The sequence below is a fragment of the Hemitrygon akajei genome, chromosome 8 (assembly GCF_048418815.1).
Source record: "Hemitrygon akajei chromosome 8, sHemAka1.3, whole genome shotgun sequence".
In the NCBI taxonomy this organism is placed as follows: domain Eukaryota; kingdom Metazoa; phylum Chordata; class Chondrichthyes; order Myliobatiformes; family Dasyatidae; genus Hemitrygon; species Hemitrygon akajei.
In genome coordinates this window covers 153,546,587-153,568,100 of record NC_133131.1, presented here as the reverse complement: position 1 = coordinate 153,568,100, position 21,514 = coordinate 153,546,587, and the positions used below count along the sequence as shown (strand labels likewise).

General features: G+C 39.8%; 1 protein-coding gene across 5 annotated transcripts in view; it reads right to left on the bottom strand.

The window, feature by feature from the left end:
* Nucleotides 1-398: 398 nt before the first annotated feature.
* The window catches only part of esyt2b (extended synaptotagmin-like protein 2b), a 214,596-nt gene continuing 193,480 nt past the window's right edge, over nt 399-21,514 (bottom strand). For 3 of the 5 annotated variants that reach the window (XM_073054866.1, XM_073054867.1, XM_073054869.1), the window contains 6 exons: nt 20,571-20,962; nt 17,339-17,437; nt 15,324-15,455; nt 14,319-14,424; nt 5,055-5,101; nt 399-4,170 (listed from right to left, as the gene is read on the bottom strand). In XM_073054866.1, coding sequence (XP_072910967.1) covers nt 4,125-4,170; nt 5,055-5,101; nt 14,319-14,424; nt 15,324-15,455; nt 17,339-17,437; nt 20,571-20,962 — 822 coding nt within the window. In that variant the 3' untranslated portion in view covers nt 399-4,124. Of the gene's footprint in view, nt 4,171-5,050; nt 5,102-14,318; nt 14,425-15,323; nt 15,456-17,338; nt 17,438-20,570; nt 20,963-21,514 lie in introns of those variants that run through there. The other 2 variants (XM_073054868.1, XM_073054870.1) reach the window with 1 other exon arrangement.

Below are 21,514 nucleotides of genomic sequence, written 5' to 3'. Positions count from 1 at the left end.
TTGGAGCTTCATCTCCAGCTCATCAGATGTTTCTTGAGCAGACAACATTTGCTGTAGATATGGTCATTGTTTATTACAATGGGATCCACCAATATACTGATGGACCAGTCTGCCTGGACCTCAGGCCAACAGTTCCATGTAGCATTATAGCATTCCATTGCCTCAGGATTTCATCTCATCCAGTCTGCCAGTTCCAGAATTTTGGATACACATTAACAAACATGTTTAGTGTATGGAACTCGTGTCTTTTACTTCACAATTGTTTGCTAGATTTTGGATACACAAAATAGCTACTGATTGTATTGCACTTAAGTGCTAGATTTTAAATAAAGTCACATTATTATTGATAACATAAATGCTCATTCAATAAATATTTCATATGAGAATAAATAAGCAAGTTTATCTATCTTCTTAATCTTTTATTGATTGTACATGGCCGCCTGTTGATACAATTGATATAGAAGACATGATATGAAGCACTGCATACTGTAATATGTTGAACAAAGTGCAAAAATATTAGGGCCAAAAACTTAAACATTTCCCAAACAATGATACAATGATAGACTTTGGCTTTATTTCTCCCTTAGTGTCAATACCTTTCTGTTGATGCTTCTAATTTTTCCCCCATTAGCAATGCAAAGCATTTTCACAGAACAAGACATATTCTCAAGCAAGCCAGTGCACAGATATCACAAATAATTCCAATGCATGCCCCAGGCTAACATTTTTCTATTTCAGATGGAGAAATACTTTGCACTGGTGACAGATCGGAAGTCCTCACAGGGCAAATTAACAGCCTTTAATTTGTCATTCCAATAAATAATTGTTGGAAACTATGCAAATACAGTAGACAGAGGAAAAAACTGCATTTGTCATTAGGGAACTGTGTGATGATTCCTCTGAATACATTTTAATTCTTTTAACCAAAAGAGAAGATACTTTATTCTGTAACAGTGACAGTTCAGCAAAAAAAGTCAAATACAACAGCTTAAAAACAAAAACAATCTATCAAGTATGACCATCCTCAAATACAAATCAGTGTCCATAATATTTTTATACATCAATATTTAAGGCACAGTAATACCTGCATGGAGCAGACAATGGTAGCTTGAACAAATAAACGTGGCTAACTCAGCTGCAGTATTCTTTGAACAATGTTCGGTACAAAAGTTACAGAGTACACTTCTTGGGGGAATTGCAGGAGAGAAATTGCATTGTGCAACATATGGTACAACCATTTAAGTAGGAATAACTGCAGCTATAGATTCCAATTTTGGAATTTAGTTTGTGGAGTTTATTTCTGAATAGACATTTTGAAAGGAAGAATCAAGGCAAGATGGACATCAAATCAAACCTTTCAAAACTTCAATTGAAATGCTAATATACCTGAAGAATGACTTCCACTATGAATGTCAGCAAATCAAGCTCTCTTTAGAAATGACAAAATACAACCATTATGTTGGCATCACAAACTACTGTACAAATGTAGTCATTCTTTGCAATATTTTAAAATCAATTAAATAAATTTAAATTAATAAACTGGTCAGTTATCAAAAAGGGAAAAAGCTTTTTATCCAGAAGCTTCAAGCTGCAAAAAAATAACTACATATTTTAAAATGCAAACAAATGATTAAGTTTTTATAATTTGCCTACTGTATATTTTATTGATACAGACTATTTGATTTTAGATTCAAGTTTCATAATTTTCTGCAGGTCCTGTGTTACAATTCCTATTGAGCTTTGCTATGTTTGGCTTGAACAATTTATTTCCAACTAACACAGAATCAAGTGGAGAATATACTCAGCTTTATGATCATCTAAAATAAACAGGACAACAGTAAGTAATATCAATAAACACAAGATTACAGTTCTGGTTAAGGAAAACCAAAATTTAGAGTTTTGGGGGCTTTGTATGTGACAATAGTATCTCAATATCTTATTTGTAAAGCTCAAACCCATAATACCCTTAAGAACAAAAATTAGACAGGGTTTATTACTGAAAATCAAACAGCAATAAGCCACTGAATAATGAAGTTATGAACATTAGATCCCACCATCTGTATTATTGCTGAATGAAACCTTCATGCACAAGTGCTCTGATGAAGATCATTAACCTGAAACATTAAGTTGGTTTCTCCTTCCAAAGATACTACGTGACAGAGTATTTCTAAAAGTTTCCATTCTCCTCTAATAAAACCTGCCTTTCTGCATTTAAAAGAATAGCAACATCTCAAAGACATTTAATATGCACATATGCACCCACGCACAATACCTGTAGTATGGGATTCCAGTGCCATAATGGTACATAAATACTATTCTCTGAACATTTCTTCTGATTTACTATAAAAATGGATTCTGACCTCATTCATGCCTACAAAGAAAGGAAACTGAGGACACAATCAACACATCCCCAACAAAGAACAATCTGGAAACAGGATCCCGTCAGTGCATGGTGAAAGTTTATGGGAAGAGCATAATTATAACTGTAGAGGTTGAGGGATAATGTCTGAGTAAAGAACTTCCAGGACATAGGAGAAGAAAAGAAAACGTATAGGTATGTTATGTAAGTGGGCAAATGGAGTATAATGTGAAATTGTTAATTTTGGCAGTTAGAATAAAAAATGCATATTACCTAAAAGATGAGAGATTACAGAATTTTGAGATGCAGAGGGATCTGGGTGTTCTGTGCATGATTTGCAAAAGGTAATGTGAACATCAGGCATGTAATTGAGAAATCTAAAAGGAAGTTAGCATTTCATGCAAGGATTGAATATCAAAGTGCAATAGTTATCGTTCAGTTAAAAAGGGCCACAGCTAGAACACCTTGCACAGCACTAGTCACCATATTTAAAGAGAGATGTAAATACAACAAAAGCAGTTCATGTTAAGGGTAATAGAGTAATATCTGGAATGGATGGGTCATCTTGAGTACATAATAGGCTTGTATACAACTGTGTTTAAGAGCCAGAGGCAATTTAATGAAAGTAGCCCAAAGTATTTTGACAGGGTGGATGTGGGGAGGATACATTATCTTGTGGGAGAATTTAGAATTAGTGGCCCAGTTTAAGAATAATGGGTCACTCACTTAACTTAGGCAAGGCAAAATGTTTTCTCTGGAGGATTGAGATTCTCCGGAACTCTCTTCCTAAAGGGGCAGTGGAAAGTGAGACATTAAATAGTTTTAAGGCAGAGGTAGATAGGTTTTTGATAAACAAGAGGGGGTAAAAGGTCTCCAGCATTAGATGGGAGAGCTGAAATAATAATTGGATCAACTATCATCATGTAACGAATTATCAGAGAAGGCTTGAGGCTCAAGTCACCTATACCTACCCGTAATTGATGTCTTCATTAAATAGTGCTCACAGCTCTACAGTAGAATGTCAAAACTAAAATAAATAATTGGTTTTGAATCCCTGCAGTGATTTCTGAAGAGTGCCAACTGAAAAGTTTCGGTTTCCTGCTCCATGGCTTGTATTCCTTTCTCACTGCAAAGTGCACTGCGTAACGTGTTAGACCTGACATGTCAATAAGCCCTATATATTTCATTTCACAGAACATACTTTAATGTAGAATTATATACTACAGAGCTACCAGAAAGAGCACAAGGCAACTGCTCAGTGAGACATGCCTGCCACTTTAATAAATGCAATATCCTTCTTTCCATAACCTTCACAAACATCTGACTTTGCATACTCAATACATAAATCATATTTGCTGTATTTACACATTATACATTGCAAACCTACAGGAAATAAGGCTGATGTAATTCTGGATCAACATTCTACCTTGCAGTATTTTACAGTCTTATACAGGAAAGATTTTTTTGACCAAGGGGACAGTCAGCATGTACACCACAGGTTATTCACTGTACTATCAGTAATTGTTTTAATTTAAAAAATTTAAAAAAATCTTAACTAATAAAAGTAGGTGTTTTTAAAAAGCAAGAAGCAGTGCAAAACTCAGTAAATATATGTGGGGAAGATGGCATTTTCTGAAAAATCTGTGGTGCATTCATTGGCACGTGTGCAAAGCTTTAGATGTGATGCTGGTGCTCCCAGAATAATTTTCTGAAAAAGCTGAAAGCCTTGGAGACCAATGATATTGATACTGGGTTAGTACTTCCTCTAGGTCTGGGGCTGGTGCCTTGTCCCATCCTCTGTCAGGTCATACCTGGAAGATAGTTAAAGATTTGATCACTTGCACTATGAAAATCTAAAAAGGAAACTGGTCCAAGATGAACATATATAATCACCTTCTGAACCAAAAGGGATGCAATATTTTATTCATGTTGCAATGTAGTAACACTTGGACATTTTGAATCTTTGTTTGGTTTGTAAGGTTGTGAACTTGAACTGAACACACTGAGGCTGATCAGGTCAACTTCAGTGGACCTCCATAGTGGTCAAAAGATTATTGCTTTCAAACAAGCCACAAATGAGTTGCAAGGGAACTTTAAACCTACCCCTCTACTACCAACACAGATAAGGTGCAGTAATTAATTGCCTATAGACAGATCTACCAAATTCTTTTCTTTATCTAAGCTTTATGTTACTACATTTTATGATCACTGTGCAGAATGTAGCAAAAACACAGTTACTGAGTTTTTATACTATTCCACCTCAGGGACCTGGCCTATAGCTGTATACCACCCACAGTACTTCCCACACCCAAATCTTTGTCATCCCTTCTGAATGGTCCATAAACCTTTTCTTTTGCACTGTTTACTTTGAAATTGATGTCCAAGTATTAAAATCTTTTCACACCTTTCGTCTTCCCTGCCCTTTCCCAAAACCATGTAACAACATGCATTCTCAAACCCTCAGCTCCTTTGTCTCCTGCATCTTGTGCAAATCTTTGTGTCCGTGACTACAACTCCCTGATACTCAGGGTCTGGTATTCCTAATCTGCAGCTTTCATATTTTTCTACAACACTGTGGTGTGTCTTGGGATGAGATATTCAAAACCTGACCAGATAAGCTGCAGTTATAGTGTTTTCCAATCGAAACAGTGTTAATTTTTCTGGTGACTTCAGGAGCCAAAGACTTTGTACTTACCACTGTGTGGAGCCTTTAGTCACTTCCTCAGTCATTTCTATTAAGAGCTATAGTGAAAGAATAATAGAGGGTCATAAAGCAGCTTAATACCAGGTATCTAACCTGCTGTATTTTATTTGTACAAATGCAGATTGATCTGCTGTAAATTTGTGTATTTTTCTTCTCATTTGGTTAAAGAGAATGAAGACAAACCAAATAAAATGCATTAAAATTACTAATGTAGCAAAAGAATAGTCCCCTGGTGATTTGGACAGGTACCTGATTTAGAGTAGCAATGAGCCAAATGTGGGAACAGGCGAGTTGGGCTGTACAGCTTGCTGTATGACTCTATAGTTGTTTGCTTCCCCGATCACCATCTTTAACCCTTTTCTTCATTTGTTCATATTGACAAAGACAATTCTTTTCTCTTTCATGTACTTATCTTCTAGAAGTGCATCTATGTCATTGATTTAATTACTCCTTGTGGCAGTAAGTTTCACATTATACCACCCTCCAGGTCAAAATGTTTTTTTCCAGTTCTCCTTTAGATTTACTGATGACCATCTTGCCTCAACTCATTTCCTTTCAGAACTTATCTGGTTTGCTTTTTGCAATTAATAAAATTTGCTATTGCGAAACATGATCCAGTTTTTATTTAATTTCTTAGGCAAGGTTCACTGAGATAATTTTTTTTTAAACTTATTTTCTTTTGCTTGCCTCATTTCTGTCAGGCTGCTTCTCCAATTCAGGAATTTTACCTTTTAACGCTATTGCTAGTTATGGCATTCTTGCATACACAATCAGCACAATTTGGATACCCCAAAAGGTACAAGTCCAAAGCAACAAGAAAATACATCTCATCAGACTGCAATATTGATGGAGTATCCACATCATGACCCCGGAACCTGACTGCCAATCCTATCATTAAGTATACCCATTTCAAAATGCCTGCCAATAGAAAGATTAATAATTGTGGTGGGTAGACACAAGAAGATAACTAAAAGATTAATGCCACATTCCTGAAAACATCAAAAGCCTGTTTGCATTTGGTAGTCAGGTTCCTTATCTGTTCTCCTCACCACAGGCCTACTCCTTGTTACCAGTCTAAGACTGAACCAGAACACGACAAATTTGATGCCATATTTGACACAGATCTACTTACAGTTTTCTACAGTAGAACAATGCAGTACAGAAACAGGCCTGTTGGCATATCATGATACAGTAAATGCATTCCAAATATCTTCTAGATTAAATTATTCCTCAGATTTCCTTTTAATTGTTTTAGTTTAATTTTTGCCATCTTTGTTGTGGGGTTATGTTTATTACTATCTACTCTATCATGATTTTGTATACCTCTATCACCACCCACCACTGCACCTCACCCCCACCCCAGTCTTCTTCACTCCAAGGAAAACATCCATTCTCTCATAATAAGTAAAGCTCTATCCCTGGTGAATTTTCTTTGCATGCCCACCAAATCGTGTCCTACCAATGATACACAGAAGTTCACTAATTATTAAAACTACAAATTAAAATTCTCATCCTTGTTCTTAACACCATCCCCACTTCTGCCCCAAGCTCAAGTTCATCATATTCCCATAAAGAATGGACAGGATTGTCAAATCTAAAGCCCCACGGATAACACATTCAGAGGGTAAGACAGGACTGAAAAGGGAAGCCTGTGGCAGACATACACAACCAAAAATATGGAAAAGTACTCTTAAGTAAAATCAAGTAAAATCCAAAAATGTTTTAAATTAGAAGGATAAATATAGGAGGCAAAACGATCACTTAGGTGGAGTGAAGTTCCTACTTCACACACCTGGGCACAATACAAACCAGTCAGTCAAAAGCAGCAAGGGAGAAGATTGCTGTGTAAATAACCATCAGTTTTCAATCCTCCCTAGCTACAGGAGTATTAGAGAACTGCAAATGTTGTATTATTATTTAAGGGTGGGGGGGGGGGGGAGAAGCTGATTAATTATAGTCTGGTTAGGTTAATATTGGTAATAAGCTTATGGCATCACCTGTCCTTCACTCCACCCACCATCAGGTTCAAGCCGGGGCAGGCCAGTAGCAAAAGGCAAATCGAAAATGAAATGCAAAACTGCTGATAGGGACATTTGTGCCAAACAACAAAAATGGCATGTAGTACACGGAGCTAAATAATCTCACAACTAATGGAAGTGAAAAAAGGTCTGAAATGAAAACAAAATGTGCTGTTGTTTCTTGTGAAGATCATGCAGAAGGTGTGGAAAGAAAGTTTCAGATCCCTTGCCGAATCTTCGTAAACTTCTCAAAAAACAGAGGCATTGCTGTGCTTTCTTTGTAATTGCACTTACCATGATTCAGGACATTTACAAGGACAGGTGTGTAAAATGGGCCTGTAGGATCATTGGGGACCCAAGTCATCCCAACCACAATCTATTCTAGCTGCTACCATCTGGGAAGTGGTACCGCAGCATAAAAGCCAGGACCAACAGGCTCTGGGACAGCTTCTTCCACCAGGCCATCAGACTGATGAACTCACAATGATTTGAGTGTACTGTATGTTACATTGACTGTTCTATTTATTATAAATTACTATGTTTGCACATGGCTCGTTTAGATGGAGACGTAATAAAAACTTTTACTCCTCATGTATGTGAAGGATGTAAAAAAATAAAGTCAATTTAATACATGCTGGGCCTAGGACAGACCCTCTGAAATTCCTCTAGCCGAGGAATTTAAAGCTGCTGACCTTCTCCACCTCTGATCCCCGATGAGGACTGCTCCAGGACCTCCAGTTCCCTCCCGAAGTCAATTATCAGCTCTTTGGTCTTGCTGACTTTGAGTGAGAGGATGTTGTTGTGGCACCAGCCAGCCAGATTTTCAAACTATATGCCAATTCGTTACCACCTTTGATTTGGCCAATGACAATGGTGTCGTCAGCAAACTTAAGTATGGCATTGATGTTCCAAGATTTAGTGAAGTGCCAATGAATTGACATCTGCTGTGGACTTGTGCTGGTTGGCAAATTGGTGCTAATTTCAGTCATTTCTTTCTTTAGCCGACCAGAGGTGTACTGCAGGGGTCACCAACCTTTTTTGCACCACAGACCGGTTGAATATTGACAATATTCTTGCGGACCAGCCAACGGGGGGGTGGGGGGGGGGGGGGGGGGGAGATGTTAAACACGACCAGAATACAGCGATCCTCCCAAGGAGGTTCCTTATGTCCAATCTATTCCACAATTTAGTTTATATGGCTCTCAGCACTTGCTTCTGTCCTGCTTGTTCACGTTTTTTCTGCTCAAAATACTCAACGGGTTTGTCTTTAAGTGCAGGGTGCTTAGACTCAAGGTACTGAAGCAGTTTTGAGGGCTTCATTGCCTCATTAGACAGCCTCCGGGCCTGAACTCCAGCTTCCTGCCCGCCTGTTGCCAGACGCCTTGGCCAGCTGGTCGTGGGTGGGTGAGAGGTCAAAGTAAGGGCCGGAGGTCCTCGTACCAGGGCCGCGGCAGTCGCAGTCTGGAGAGAGCGACCAACCGAGTGAGGAGTGCGACAGGGCGCACGCCTGCCCCCCTTGTAAGTCAGTAGGATCTATCGACGGACAAAAGTTTGGCTCGAGGGATGACTTTCAGTAGATCACAGCGAGGTAGCTGCCTCTGCTACTTACGAAACCCTAAACCCGAATTAGGTCTGAGAATATTTTAGCACCGGGTTCCTCACGAACATTCGGTGCGGTAAACAGGTTTAGAGGCATCTGTCCGCGCTCCAGGCAAGTAGCATCGGCACTTCTTGCCAGCTGCATGAGGCGGCTGGTTACCCGAGGCCAACCAGTGATCCCTGGCGCAAGGGTATCACTGCGTTTAGGCAACTGATGACTTCGCGTGCATTCAAGTTCAACAGTGGGCGTGACGGAATGAGGAAAGGTGCAGCTGACTCATATCGTTTCATATCGCCAAATCATATCGTTTCCTCGCGGTGATTGGGGACCACTGGTGTACTGGCATGAGCACCAGACTTCAAAGCCAATGGCCCAGAGTTCAAATCCAGAGCGCCCCTTGCATGCTTTCCATTGGTGTTAGGTTGAGCATGGAGCTAGCAACTTGGCCTTGTAAAAAAGTCAAAGTGCTACAGAAATGGCAAAATTGCCACCCGATGCTCCAAAGGCATGAAAAGGAACACCAAAGTCGCTTCTCAAGCCAGAGTTGATATGTTTTATCTCTTCAAGTACTTCACCACAGTGGATGTAAGTGCTACTGGATGGTAGTCATTGAGGCAGGTTATCATGTTCTTCTTAGGCACTGGTACAATTGAAGCCTGCTTGTAGAAGGTGGGTACCTCAGACTGCCAAAGCAAGAAGTTGAAGATATTGGTGAACACATCAGCACAGGTATTTAAAAACATAGAAACATAGAAAATAGATGCAGGAATAGGCCATTCGGCCCTTCGAGCCTGCACCGCCATTCAATATGATCATGGCTGATCATCCAACTCAGAACCCTGTACCTGCTTTCGCTCCATACCCCCTGATCCCTTTAGCCACAAGGGCCATATCTAACTCCCTCTTAAATATAGCCAATGAACCAGCCTCAACTGTTTCCTGTGGCAGAGAATTCCACAGATTCACCACTCTCTGTGTGAAGAAGTTTTAGTACTCAGTCAGGTACCTTATTTGGGCTGGATGTTTTCCACGGGTTTACCCTCTTTAAGGATGCTCTCACATCAGCCTCAGAGACTGAAATCAGAGCGTCTTTGAGGGCTGTGGGAGTTTGTGAAGGTTCCTCCACACTTTGACAGTCAGAGCAAACATATAAGGCATTGAGCTTATCTGGGAGCAAATTCTTTTCGTCACGTATGTCTCATGGTTTCACTTTGTAAGAAGTAATAGCATTCAAACCCTGCCACAGCTGACAAGCATCTTCAATTATTCAGTTTGATCCAGAATTGCCACTTCACCTGTGGGACGGCTTTCCAGAGATCATACCTGGACCTCTTGTATCTTACTTGGTGGCCAAACCTAAATGCCATTGATCTGGCCATCAGCAAATTGTGGATCACATGGTTGATGCAAGACTTCTGATTGGAAAGCCTCTAAATGATTTTGTGGGCACACACTCTTCTATGACTATACTTACAGAATCCTGACAACCATGGTGTATTCATTCAGATTCTGTGATGAGTCCTTCAACATGGTCCAGTTCACCAACTCAAAGCAATCCTGCAGCTGCTGCTCTGAATAGCTGAATATTTGCAGCACTTTCTGTTTCTATTTCAAACTTAAAGGGTTGACTCCAGGATTGGAACATTTTAGTTGTGAGAATAAGCTTAGTGTTTTTTTTCCCCCAAAGGCAAGGACCAAGCGGAGAGAAATGGAGTGTAAACAATTATGAGGGTCAAGATTGTACAAATGGGGAGGAACCTAATTCCTTTAGCAGAGGGATCTAAATGAGGTATAAATTTAATGCAAAGGGTACAGATATTAGAGTGGAGAGGAAGATTTCTTTGCAATCCAGAGGATGGTAGGTTCTGGCACTCACTGATTCCATTTTCTGAATGGAAATAAGATAGAAAAACCCCACCACCTTTCAAAGTAAATTGTATTTGTACTTGTGCATGATTGAATAATCAATAAGAAAGATATATTCCCAATAAGAAGAAATTTTCGAATGGAAGAAGGACACTATCATGGCTGACAAGTCAGAGCCAAAGTAAAAGCAAAAGAGAGGGCATACAAGGAAGCCAAAGCTAGTGGGAAGATAGAGGATTGCGAAGCTTTTAAAAAGTTGCAGAAGGAAACTAAAAAGGTCATTAGGAAGGAAAAGATTAAAGAAAGCTGGTTACTAATATCAAAGAAGATACTAAAAGTTTTTTTTAATTATATAAAGGGCAAAGTAGAGTTGACGGTAGATATAGGACCAATAGAAAATGACGCTGGAGATGTTGTAATGAGAGATGCAGAGATGGCAGAGGAACTGAATGCATATTTTGCATCAGTCTTCACAGTGGAAGACATCTACAGTATGAAGTATGTGCAGTGAAAATTACAACTGAGAAGGTGCTCAGGAAGCTTAATGGTTTGATGGTGGATAAGTCTCCTGGACTTGATGGAATGCACCCTTGGGTTCTGAAGGAAGTAGCTGGAGAGATTGTGGAAGCATTAACAATAATCTTTCAAGAATTGATAGATTCTGGCATTGTACCGGATGACTGGAAAATTGCAAATTTTACTCTGCTATTTAAGAAGGGTTGGAGGCAGCAGAAAGGAAACTATAGACCTGTTAGCCTGACATCAGTGGTTGGGAAGTTGCTGGAATCAATTGTTAGGGATGAGATTATGGAATACCTGAAGGCACAAGACAAGATAGGCCAAAACCAGCATGGTTTCCTGAAAGGAAAATCCTGCCTGACTAACCTACTGCAATTTTTTGAGGAAATTACAAGCAAGGTAGACAAAGGAGATGCAGTAGATGTGGTGTACTTGGATTTTCAGAAAGCCTTTGATAAGGTGCCGCAAATGAGGCTACTTAGCAAGATAAGAGCCCATGCAATTACAGGAAAGTTATTAGCATGGGTGGAGCATTGGCTAATTGGCAGAAAACAGAGAGTGGGAATAAAGGGATCCTATTCTGGCTGACAGCCGGTTACCAGTGGAGTTCCCCAGGGGTTGGTGTTGGGACCGCTGCTTTTTACAATGTATGTTAATGATTTGGACTATGAGATTAATGGATTTGTGGCTGAATTTGCCGATGATACAAAGATAGATGGAGGAGTGGGTAGTGTTGAAGAAACAGAAAGCCTGAAGAGAGACTTAGATAGTTTAGGGGAGTGGGCAAAAAAGTGGCAAATAAAATACAATGTTGGAAAGTGTATGGTCGTGCACTTTGGTGGAAGAAATAAACTGGCAGACTATTATTTAGATGGGGAGAGAATTCAAAATGCAGAGATGCAAAGAGACTTGGGAGTCCTTGTACAGGATACCCTAAAGGTTAATCTCTACATCGAGTTGGTAGTGAAGGCGGCAAATGCAATGTTGGCATTCATTTTGAGAGGTATAAAATATAAGAGCAGGGATGTGATGTGGAGGCTCTAAAAGGCACTCGTGAGATCATACTTGGTGTATTGTGTACAATTTTGGGCTTCTTATTTTAGAAAGAATATGCTGACATTGGGGAGGGTTCACAGAAGATTCACAAGAATGATTCCAGGAATGAAAGGGTTACTGTATGAGGAATGTCTGGCAGCTCTTGGGCTTTATTCCCTAGAGTTCAGGAGAATGGAGGTGGGGTGGAATCTCATAGAAACATACCAAATGTTAAAATGCCTGGACAGATTAGATATGTCAAAGTTATTTCCCATGGTAGGGGTATCTAGGACAAGAGGACAATGACTTCATAATTGAAGGATGTCCATTTAGAACAGAGATGCGGAGAAATTCCTTTAGTCAGAGAGTGGTAAATCTGTGGAATTTGTTTCCACGAGCAGCTGTGGAGGCCAAGTCATTGGGTGCATTTAAGGCAGAGACACGTAGGCTCTTGATTAGCCAGGACATCAAAGGGTATGGAGAGAAGTCAGGGGAGTGGGGGATGACTGGGAGAATTGGATCAGCCCATTATGAATGGCGGAGCATACTCGGTGGGCCAAATGGCCTACTTCTGCTCCTAAATCTTAGGGTCTTGTAAGGCGCAACAGACAGGTTAGTGTGTGTAGTGTGTGTGTGTACACACACACACACACACACACACACACACACACAGATGGGCCAAATACCATAAACACAAGTGATTCTGTCGATGCAGGAGATCCAGAGCAACACACATAAAATGCTGGAGGAACTCAGCAGGTGAGGTAGCATCTAAGGAAATTAATTGTAACCCTCTCACTATGCTGATATGCAAACTTGGCTTGATCGCTAACTAGGCTGACAACCACAGGACTCATCGGTGAGAAGGCCACCTCTATAAACAATATATGTCTAGAGTCGGTATGATTTGGGGTTCAACCAAACAGGAAGGTTAGGATGTTCCAATTAGCAGAACCTTGATGTGAGCGAATGCTGTGAAAATGCTGCCCATATACAGTTATCGGTCGGCAAGAAATAGCAGATCGTACACCGCATAGAATTATATTTACCAAATTCAGCTTTATCAAACAGTTATTCAAAAGAAAGAAAATAATTGAAAAAAATAAAAGGGCCCATTACAGTTAAACCAGCCTAAACGTGTTCCTGACCTTTGGAGCTTGTCTTTTCCAAAGCTCGGTATAGCCATTATTCATGGCGCCAAATCCATGGTCTGCGTGAAAGCACACACCACAGTCCCAACTTCACACAAAGCACATCTCAAACAAACTGGCTCTCTCGCAAGAGTATTGGCTCTCCTCCTTGGAACCATTCATCTGCACAACGCACTTCTTGCAACGAGGAATTTCCTTCTAACAGCATTCCCACAGCTTTCACCAAAAGACTCCAAACCAGCCTACTATCCTTCAGAAAACTCTCTCCACCCAACTCTCTCTAATACCTTCTCTCGATTCCACCATCCTGATTGGTTGACACAACATTCCCAAGTTGATCAACAGGCTTCTTTAGCTGAAACTAAAACATTCTGCCAGCAGGACACACTGCTTTTGCAGAAAACAGCTAAAATGAATTACCTACATCATAGTAGCAGAAATCTTAATCAGAGCTTTACATAAGAAGCAGTTGATGTTTCGGGTCAAGACCCTTCATTCGGAGTGGAAATGGAGGGGGAAGAAGACAAGATAAGAAGGTGGGGAGGGAAAGGAGTAAAGCTAGAAGGAGATTTTTAAGTCAGGTGGGTGGGGAAGGGAGTGCAAAGTAAGAAGCTGGGAAGTGACAGATGGAAAATATAAAGGGCTAGAGAAGCAGAAGTCCGACAGGAGAGGAGAGTGGACCATGGGAGAAAGGGATGGAGGGGGAATACCAGGGGCAGGTGAGTAAAAGAGCGAAGTGGCCAATGTGGGGAATGAATTAGAGGGAAAGGGAGGGGGAACATAATTGGAAGTTGGAGAAATCAGGCCAAATGTCCTGTGTTGTAAATTTTCTCTGATTTAGACCAGGTTTTTAGTTATAATGTCATAATATATATATCTTAATAGTTCAGTGATGCAGTGACAAACTTTTGATAATGCTCAAGTGCAAAGAATTTCTGGAAGTTTCACTATATTAAAGGAGCTTAATAAATGTAAATTACTGATGTTTTTGATTAAACCATGAATGTCAGATAAATTATTCTATGAGTATAAAATTCTGGATTTGAAATGAGCCAGTGAAACTTGCCTTTCCCAGCAATCCTTTGTCCCTTGATAAAAAGCCACCACTATTCTTTACAGCTACATCCAGAGTCCTCTTCTGTACCTCTGCTTGTGAGACAATGAACTCAAATCTGTCAAAGCAAGAAATTAAAAATATTTTTAAAAATTGTTTTATTCACAAAAAAACTCCACATGTAACCAGTTTTCACAGGGCATTCCTGGGATTAACTTTCCCCATAGCATATCTAACTCAATAACTGCATTAATATAGATTCTACCCTGTTAGAGACATAGCTTAAGTAACTAATGAAATTCTGAACAGAGTATTTTGCAGTAACGTATACTATACTATGTTGAAATTTGGTCAATGAGCCAACAGTGATCTCACTTGCTTCACTGCACTGAGTTGAAACCTGACAGCAGAATGAACAACCCTCTCTTTTTCCCATGTCGAACAGTCTACCTGAGTAATACACGAGAATGGGTGGAATAACTGTGAGTTAAGAAAGAGTTAACTCCACACTTCTTCCTTTTCCCCCCAGAGCCAAACAGTCTCTGACTTTTATTGCCTTCATGTGTAAACATAACTACAGGTTTGATGTGCAAGGGTTAATTCTATCATCTAAGTTTCAGTATAAGTACAATAGCTACCAGGAATTACTTAACAGAAAGGAGGAATATTGGCTAACTCTTTCTTTTCTATTCCCTGCTCAGGTAAACAAAGACCAACTAACTCAGCACAGCCTGGGCTTGAAACCTGCATCATCAATCAGTGGGATTCGGTCCACGTCAGTTTGATCACTGAGTAGAAAGAATATACACAATTTAAACCACAAAGAATTTCATGTAGAACATAGTAATGTTCTAACAGTGGTATGCTTATTTTTTTCCTTTTACAAGTACTGCAATTTTTGTACCATTGCAGCTAAATTGTATTTCCAGTATTGAGTCTTCGCCTACCAATCCCCAGGCAACACAGCAGTGGCCTAATGCTGGAATATTTCGAAATAAAAAAAGATATTCCACCTACGTTTCATCGTAGACTGGATTTAACTGCCGTTTCACCACAGATGTTTTTCTCCTTCCTGATCTTCTTTTGTCAGGCAGCAAATATAATCGAATATATGGATCTGAGCCATCTTCAGAAAATGCTATTAAGTTACTGTGGTGAAAAACAGGCAATAATTAAATCAGTTTCTTTATATTGAACATGACACAAATGATGCAACAACAGATTACACTTTTGCCCTAAATTAATCAAACTTAGCACTTAGTTAAGTTGGTTCTTTTATGTTATGTCAACCAATATTATGGTTTTTATTTTCTAGCTCTAGACTTATTTTTTTCAAGTTCACTGCATAGACCAGCCTTTCTCAACCTTTTTGCCCTGGAGGAACCCTTGAAATAATTTTTAGCTCTCAGGGAACCCATGTGTAAAAATTATTGTATCTACAGCTCATGGTACATTGTAGAAAAAAGTTGAATTTCCCCATGGGGATTTATAAAGTATCTATCTATCTATCTAAACCAAAACTTATGAGTAGAGAATAAAATTTTAGCCAACCTTTCTTGAAACAAAATGAGTAGTAAGCTCAAGGTTCTAAATTGATTTTAGTTAATGCTATTTGCAACATGAAAATTTATTGACAATGTTAAAGCAGTGTGTTGTGAATTTTATTTTATAAGAGAAACAAAACTTCTTATGAAGCCAACCATTGATGCCTATCAGTACAAATGCCAACACAGTTCCTCCAAGATAAACCCTTTTGTTTCCAGATATGAAGACAAAACATTAAATATATCGTGGCCTTTGCTTGTTCCGGGCAACTCTTTGCAACAGAAAAAAGTTTTCTTGAACTTCACCATCATTTACAAATCTTACAAATGCTACATCATGACATTTATTGGTGAAACCTGTTGACCCAACAACTAGGATAAAGAAGCTGTTGTTTTTCAGTTTATCACACAAAACTTCTTCAGCATCATGAGACATGTTATCAACATGTCAACTTATTGTACTGTTTAAGAGTGAAACCTTTTCAATTTCTCATACTGCATCATGTCCTAGCATTTTACCTACTATAATTTTACATGCTGGCATCATTAGATTCTCACCAACTGTGTGACTTATCCTTTTCTAGGTAATAACTTCTGCTACTAAATAATTGTTTCCTGAACCCTTTTACTGTGACTTTATTAACAAAAGGCTGGCGTCACAGCTTAAGTTGAGAGAGTCCATTCAATCTTGGAAAACACACTTCACAGCCCTCATCAGCCTACCGTTCTCCCCTTCATGCAATACAGTGCTCCTCACCAGCCTGCTGTCCTCCACTCCATGCAATACAGCACTCACCAATTATTAGCCGACTGTCCTCCCCTCTGTGCAATATAACACCCTCCAATTATCAGCCTACCATCCTCCCCTCTATGCAATATAGTGCTCACCAATTATCAGCCCTCCGTCCTCCCTCATCTCATGTCAAAAAACAAGAATGGACTCAAGCAAATAAACACGGTCCTACTGCGCACTGCCATACTGGGCTGACAGACCACGAACAAGATTGCTAATGGGGCTACTTGGTCACCACTGATTAGCATTGTGCAATTAATTTTTTTTTAAATCAGGATCCCTCGTAGAACCCCTAGCAACCTCTCCTCAATATGGTGTTAGACGCAAATCAATTTAATCTCTAACCTTCTCAAATAACATCTATTGTGAGTGCAATGTAAGGGAAATTTATAGTGAAGATTTCAGGTATACTGAAATACTTCTTAGAGTCCATTTACAGCTTATCTCTTTTCATCCAAGATAGAGATCAGCTGCATATGAACTCTCTTCCTCAGGTGTATATCAGGATCCTGACATAGACAGTTGCTCGTGATTTTTATCAACTAGACATTCAACAGGAATCTGTTTTTTAAAAAAAACCTCAATTCTTAAGTGAGTGGTTCACACACACTAAATTCCAAACTTTCAAAGCGCTTACTTTACAAACCCCACACACAGATAACGTGTGCGCATCACTAGCAAACTCTGTTACCTACCGGCAAGCATGCACAACCACAATCAGCTTGTTTCTTTGAGAACTGTGCCGAAGTGTCAGTTGAATCTGACCCAGTGGTGACTGGCCAAGAGTTGTTCCACTACAACAGAAAAGCAGCACAAATATTCACTTGAAAAATGAATTCTGATTAAACACAACATGATTATACAAAACACGAGTTAAAAATTATATATAAAGCAGAAGATCAGAGTACCAGGTTCTATAACACTAAATAGCATTAACATTTATTTAGCAAGAATATCAATGCAGTCAAACACAAGTGGTTTGAAAGAAAAACATAATATTCTTAAGGATCTTGACAGGATAGATGTGGAAGGATGTTCCTTCTGAGGCAGAATCCAGATGTAGGGATCAAATCATTGGGACTTTGGAATCTTCTCCAAAGTGCACTGGAAACTAAATCATTGAATACTTTTAAGACAGAGGTAGTTAATGAGCAAAAGGGTGAAAGGCTATCTTTAATAGGCAGAATGTGGAGTTAAAGTTATAAACAGTTCAGAGATAAATTCATTAAATAGTAGAGCAGGCTGGAAGAGCTAGGTGGCCTACCCCTGCACCTTGTTCATAAATTCATATCACTGTACATTAGGTATCGACTCTGAGGGCTAGGATGTAGGATGGATTGTACACAGAGCTGAGTGAATTCTGCTTTGCCTAATTTCTCAGATCTTCATCACTTCTTCAAATACTACCAGCTGGACTGTATCCAGTACTTTTTGAAGGATTTTCCATTTGAGGGTATTGGTGTTTCCATACCAGGCCATGATGCAACCAGTCAATATACTCTCCACCACATATCTAAAAGTTTGTCTTAATTTTAAACGTCATGCCGAATCTTTGCAAATTTCTAAGGAATTAGAGGCACTTATGTGCTGGGCCCAAGACAGATCCTCTGAAATGATTACACTGAGGAAGTTAAAGTTGTTGACCCTCTCCACCTCTGATCCCCTGATGAGGGTTGGTATATGGACCCCTGGATTCCTCTTCCTGAAGTCAATAATCAACTTGTTGGTCTTGCTGATGTTAAGTGAGAGGTTGTTGTTGTGGCACCACTCAGCCAGATTTTCAATCTCCCTCCTATATGCCGATTCATCACCACCTTTGATCCGGTCTACGACAGTGGTGTCATCAGAAACTTAAATATCGATTAGAGCTGTGCTTAGGCTCACATTCATAAGTACAGCATAAAGTGAGTAGAGCAGGGTCTAATCACATGGGTTTGTGGTGCAACTGTACTGATAAGAGATTGTGAAGGAGATGCTGATGCCAATCCAAACTGTCTGGTGCCTGCAAGTGATAAAATTGAGGATCCAAATTGCACAAGGAGGAATTGAGGCCAAGGTTTTGAAGCTTATTGATTAGTTTTGAGAGGATAATGTTATTGAATGCCGAGTTGTAGTTGATAAAGAGCATCCTGATGTATGCATTTTTGCTGTACAGATGTTCCAAGGTTGAGTGAAGAACCAATGAAATGGCATCTACTATGGTCCTGTTGTGCCTATTGGCAAATTGGAGTGGATCTAAGTTGCTTCTCAGACAAGAGTTGATATGTTTCATCACCAACTTCTCAAAGCACTTCATCACAATGGCTGTAACTGCTACTGGACAATAGTCATCGAGGCAGATTACCACATCCCTTTTAGGCACCGGTATAATTGAAGCCTGCTCGAAGCAGTTGGATACCTCAATGCCAAAATGAGAGTTTTATGGTATCGGTGAACACTCTGGCCAGTGGACCAGCAGAGGTATTTAGTTCTCAGTTAGTTACCCCATCTGGGCTGGATGCTTTCCACGGATTCACCCTCTTTAAGATGCTCTCATGTCAGCCTCAGAGACTGAAATCACAGGATTACTGGGGGCTGTGGGAGTTCATGAAGGTTCCTTCATGTTCTGACAGTCATCAGGGAGCGAGGCCTTGTCATCTATGTCACTTGGTTTCAACTTGTAAGAGGTAATAGCATTCACAGCTTGTCAAACATCCTTCAGTGATCCAAGTTTTTCTAGATTTGCCACTTTGCATGTAACATGGCTTTCTGGACATCATACCTGGACCTCTTGCATCTTACTGGATCACCATACCTGAACGCCACTAATCTGGCCCTTTGCCTCCTATGTCCACCTCTTTGTTATCCTTATTACTAGAGTCTTGACCTTTGGCCCCTCCCTATATGCAGGTAGAAAAGGGCAGTCAAGTGATCAGATTTCCCAAAATGTGGTCCTGGCATGGAATAGTAGGCATTCCTTTTTATAGTGTATAGTGTAGTGTGTTGGGACCCCAGTGCTACAGATTTTATGCTGATAATTGGATATATATTTCTTCCAACCATCCTAAATGAAGTCCTTGACTATGATTTGGAATGAATCAAGGTAGGCAGTTTCTTGTTTGGTGATGGCAGCATTCAATATCTCGTAAGCCTAACTAACACTGGCCTTTGGCAGTATGTAAACTGCAGTCAGGATCACGGAGGAGAACTCTCTTGGTAGTAGAATGGTCAGCACTTAATCATTAAGATGTTCCAGGTTGGGGGAGCAAGTGCCCCCACCTTTCGCCTTCTCCTAATAAGCAGTTTGGTCCACCCTGTATAGTGAGAAGCCTCCAGTTCTTACTGGCACATCCAAATCATTCGGAGTGTGCCATGTCTCCATGAAATGCAAAACAGAGAAATTCCTAATTTCCCTCTGATGCAGCAATCTTGCCCTTAGGTCCTCAATATTGTTCTCCAGTGACTGTATATTTGCTAACAAGATGCTGGGTAGAGGAACTTCACTCCTTGGCATCTCATTCTGGCTTGGAGTCTTCCAACATTGAGATTCACGCAAGCAGGGACACTCATTAGACCATTACAATAAATAAATCTGAATCTCTGACTGTGTGCCTTTCTAATTTCTATGTACACTATTTCTATTTTAATCATTCCAAGCCTGGCACCAATACATTCTTCAAAGCTACTATTTTAACCAGGCTTTTACCATCATTATGTGGTCCCAAACTCAGTAGGTTCTTCTGTAGCAACTTAGAGTGTTTCACTCTCTCATTGTTCCTACAGAAATACATGGTGTTTCATAAACCCAAAACATCCTTCCTTCAGGGGCATTTATATTGCCGCAAACAAACCCCAAAGATTTGATAATTAAAGCTGGCTTGCCAAATAGAATTATGCAATTCCACCTTCCCCAAACCCCCCGAATGTTAAAGTGAGTAGGGATTATACTTCTGCAGTTGACGTAGCCTCTGGTGTAACTCCTGTGTAGCAAAGGGTAGTGATATGTCAGATGCGATACTTGGGGTTGATTCTTTGACCGCAAGGTGTGAAGGAGAGTCTGTTGGACTAGACGTAACATGAGTCAGTGAAGTTTGTTGAAGACTCGTGGACCTCTGGGGACTCTGGGAAGAAGTACTGCTGATCTCCACCTTGTCCATCTTCTCATCCTTTTTGACGCTGGCTGTAGCAGGAACAGAAAGGGCTGGTTTGTTCGATTCTGTGGGGGTAACTGGCTGCATTTTTGGCGTTGACCTCCTGCTGTCCTTGCTTTGTGATGATTGCTTCTTTAATTGAACTGAGGAATTATCTGTAGCTTTGTCTTTCTTTTCAATGGCAAGAATCTATGCAAATGGCAAAACATAAGAGTTATGTCACAGCTTATCAAGAAATATAAAGGCAATTTAGATACAAGTGTTATGAAGAATTTAGGACTGAAATTAAGATCTACAACTGGCAAGGATGAAATTGAATTGATTATCTGTGATATTCAACTTGCTTAAGAAATAAAACAGAAACTGCTAGACATTTTGAGCATGGGTAGAATGGGCCACTTCAGAAATGATTGGACTGCAAAGGGAAAGTAGAAAAGTTTCTTCGGAGGGGTGATACTGAAGGAAAATGACCAACTTATTTCAACACTGGTTTTCCCCTGTAAGATTCTGCCCAAGAAGATGTAGACTAGTTATCCATCAATAATTCTCCCTTGGACAGATTGCAAAAGGAAAGCCAGTGACTTCTTATGTTGTTTTTTCAAAGGTTGAGTTTGACAAAAAATTCTTTTACACCTTGGGTCTGAATTCATTTTCCACAGTGTGTCAAATTATCATCTCTATTTAATCATGAACACGGTAGGCTTATTTAGAAAGTCAGAAGGCATGGGATCCAGGGAAGTT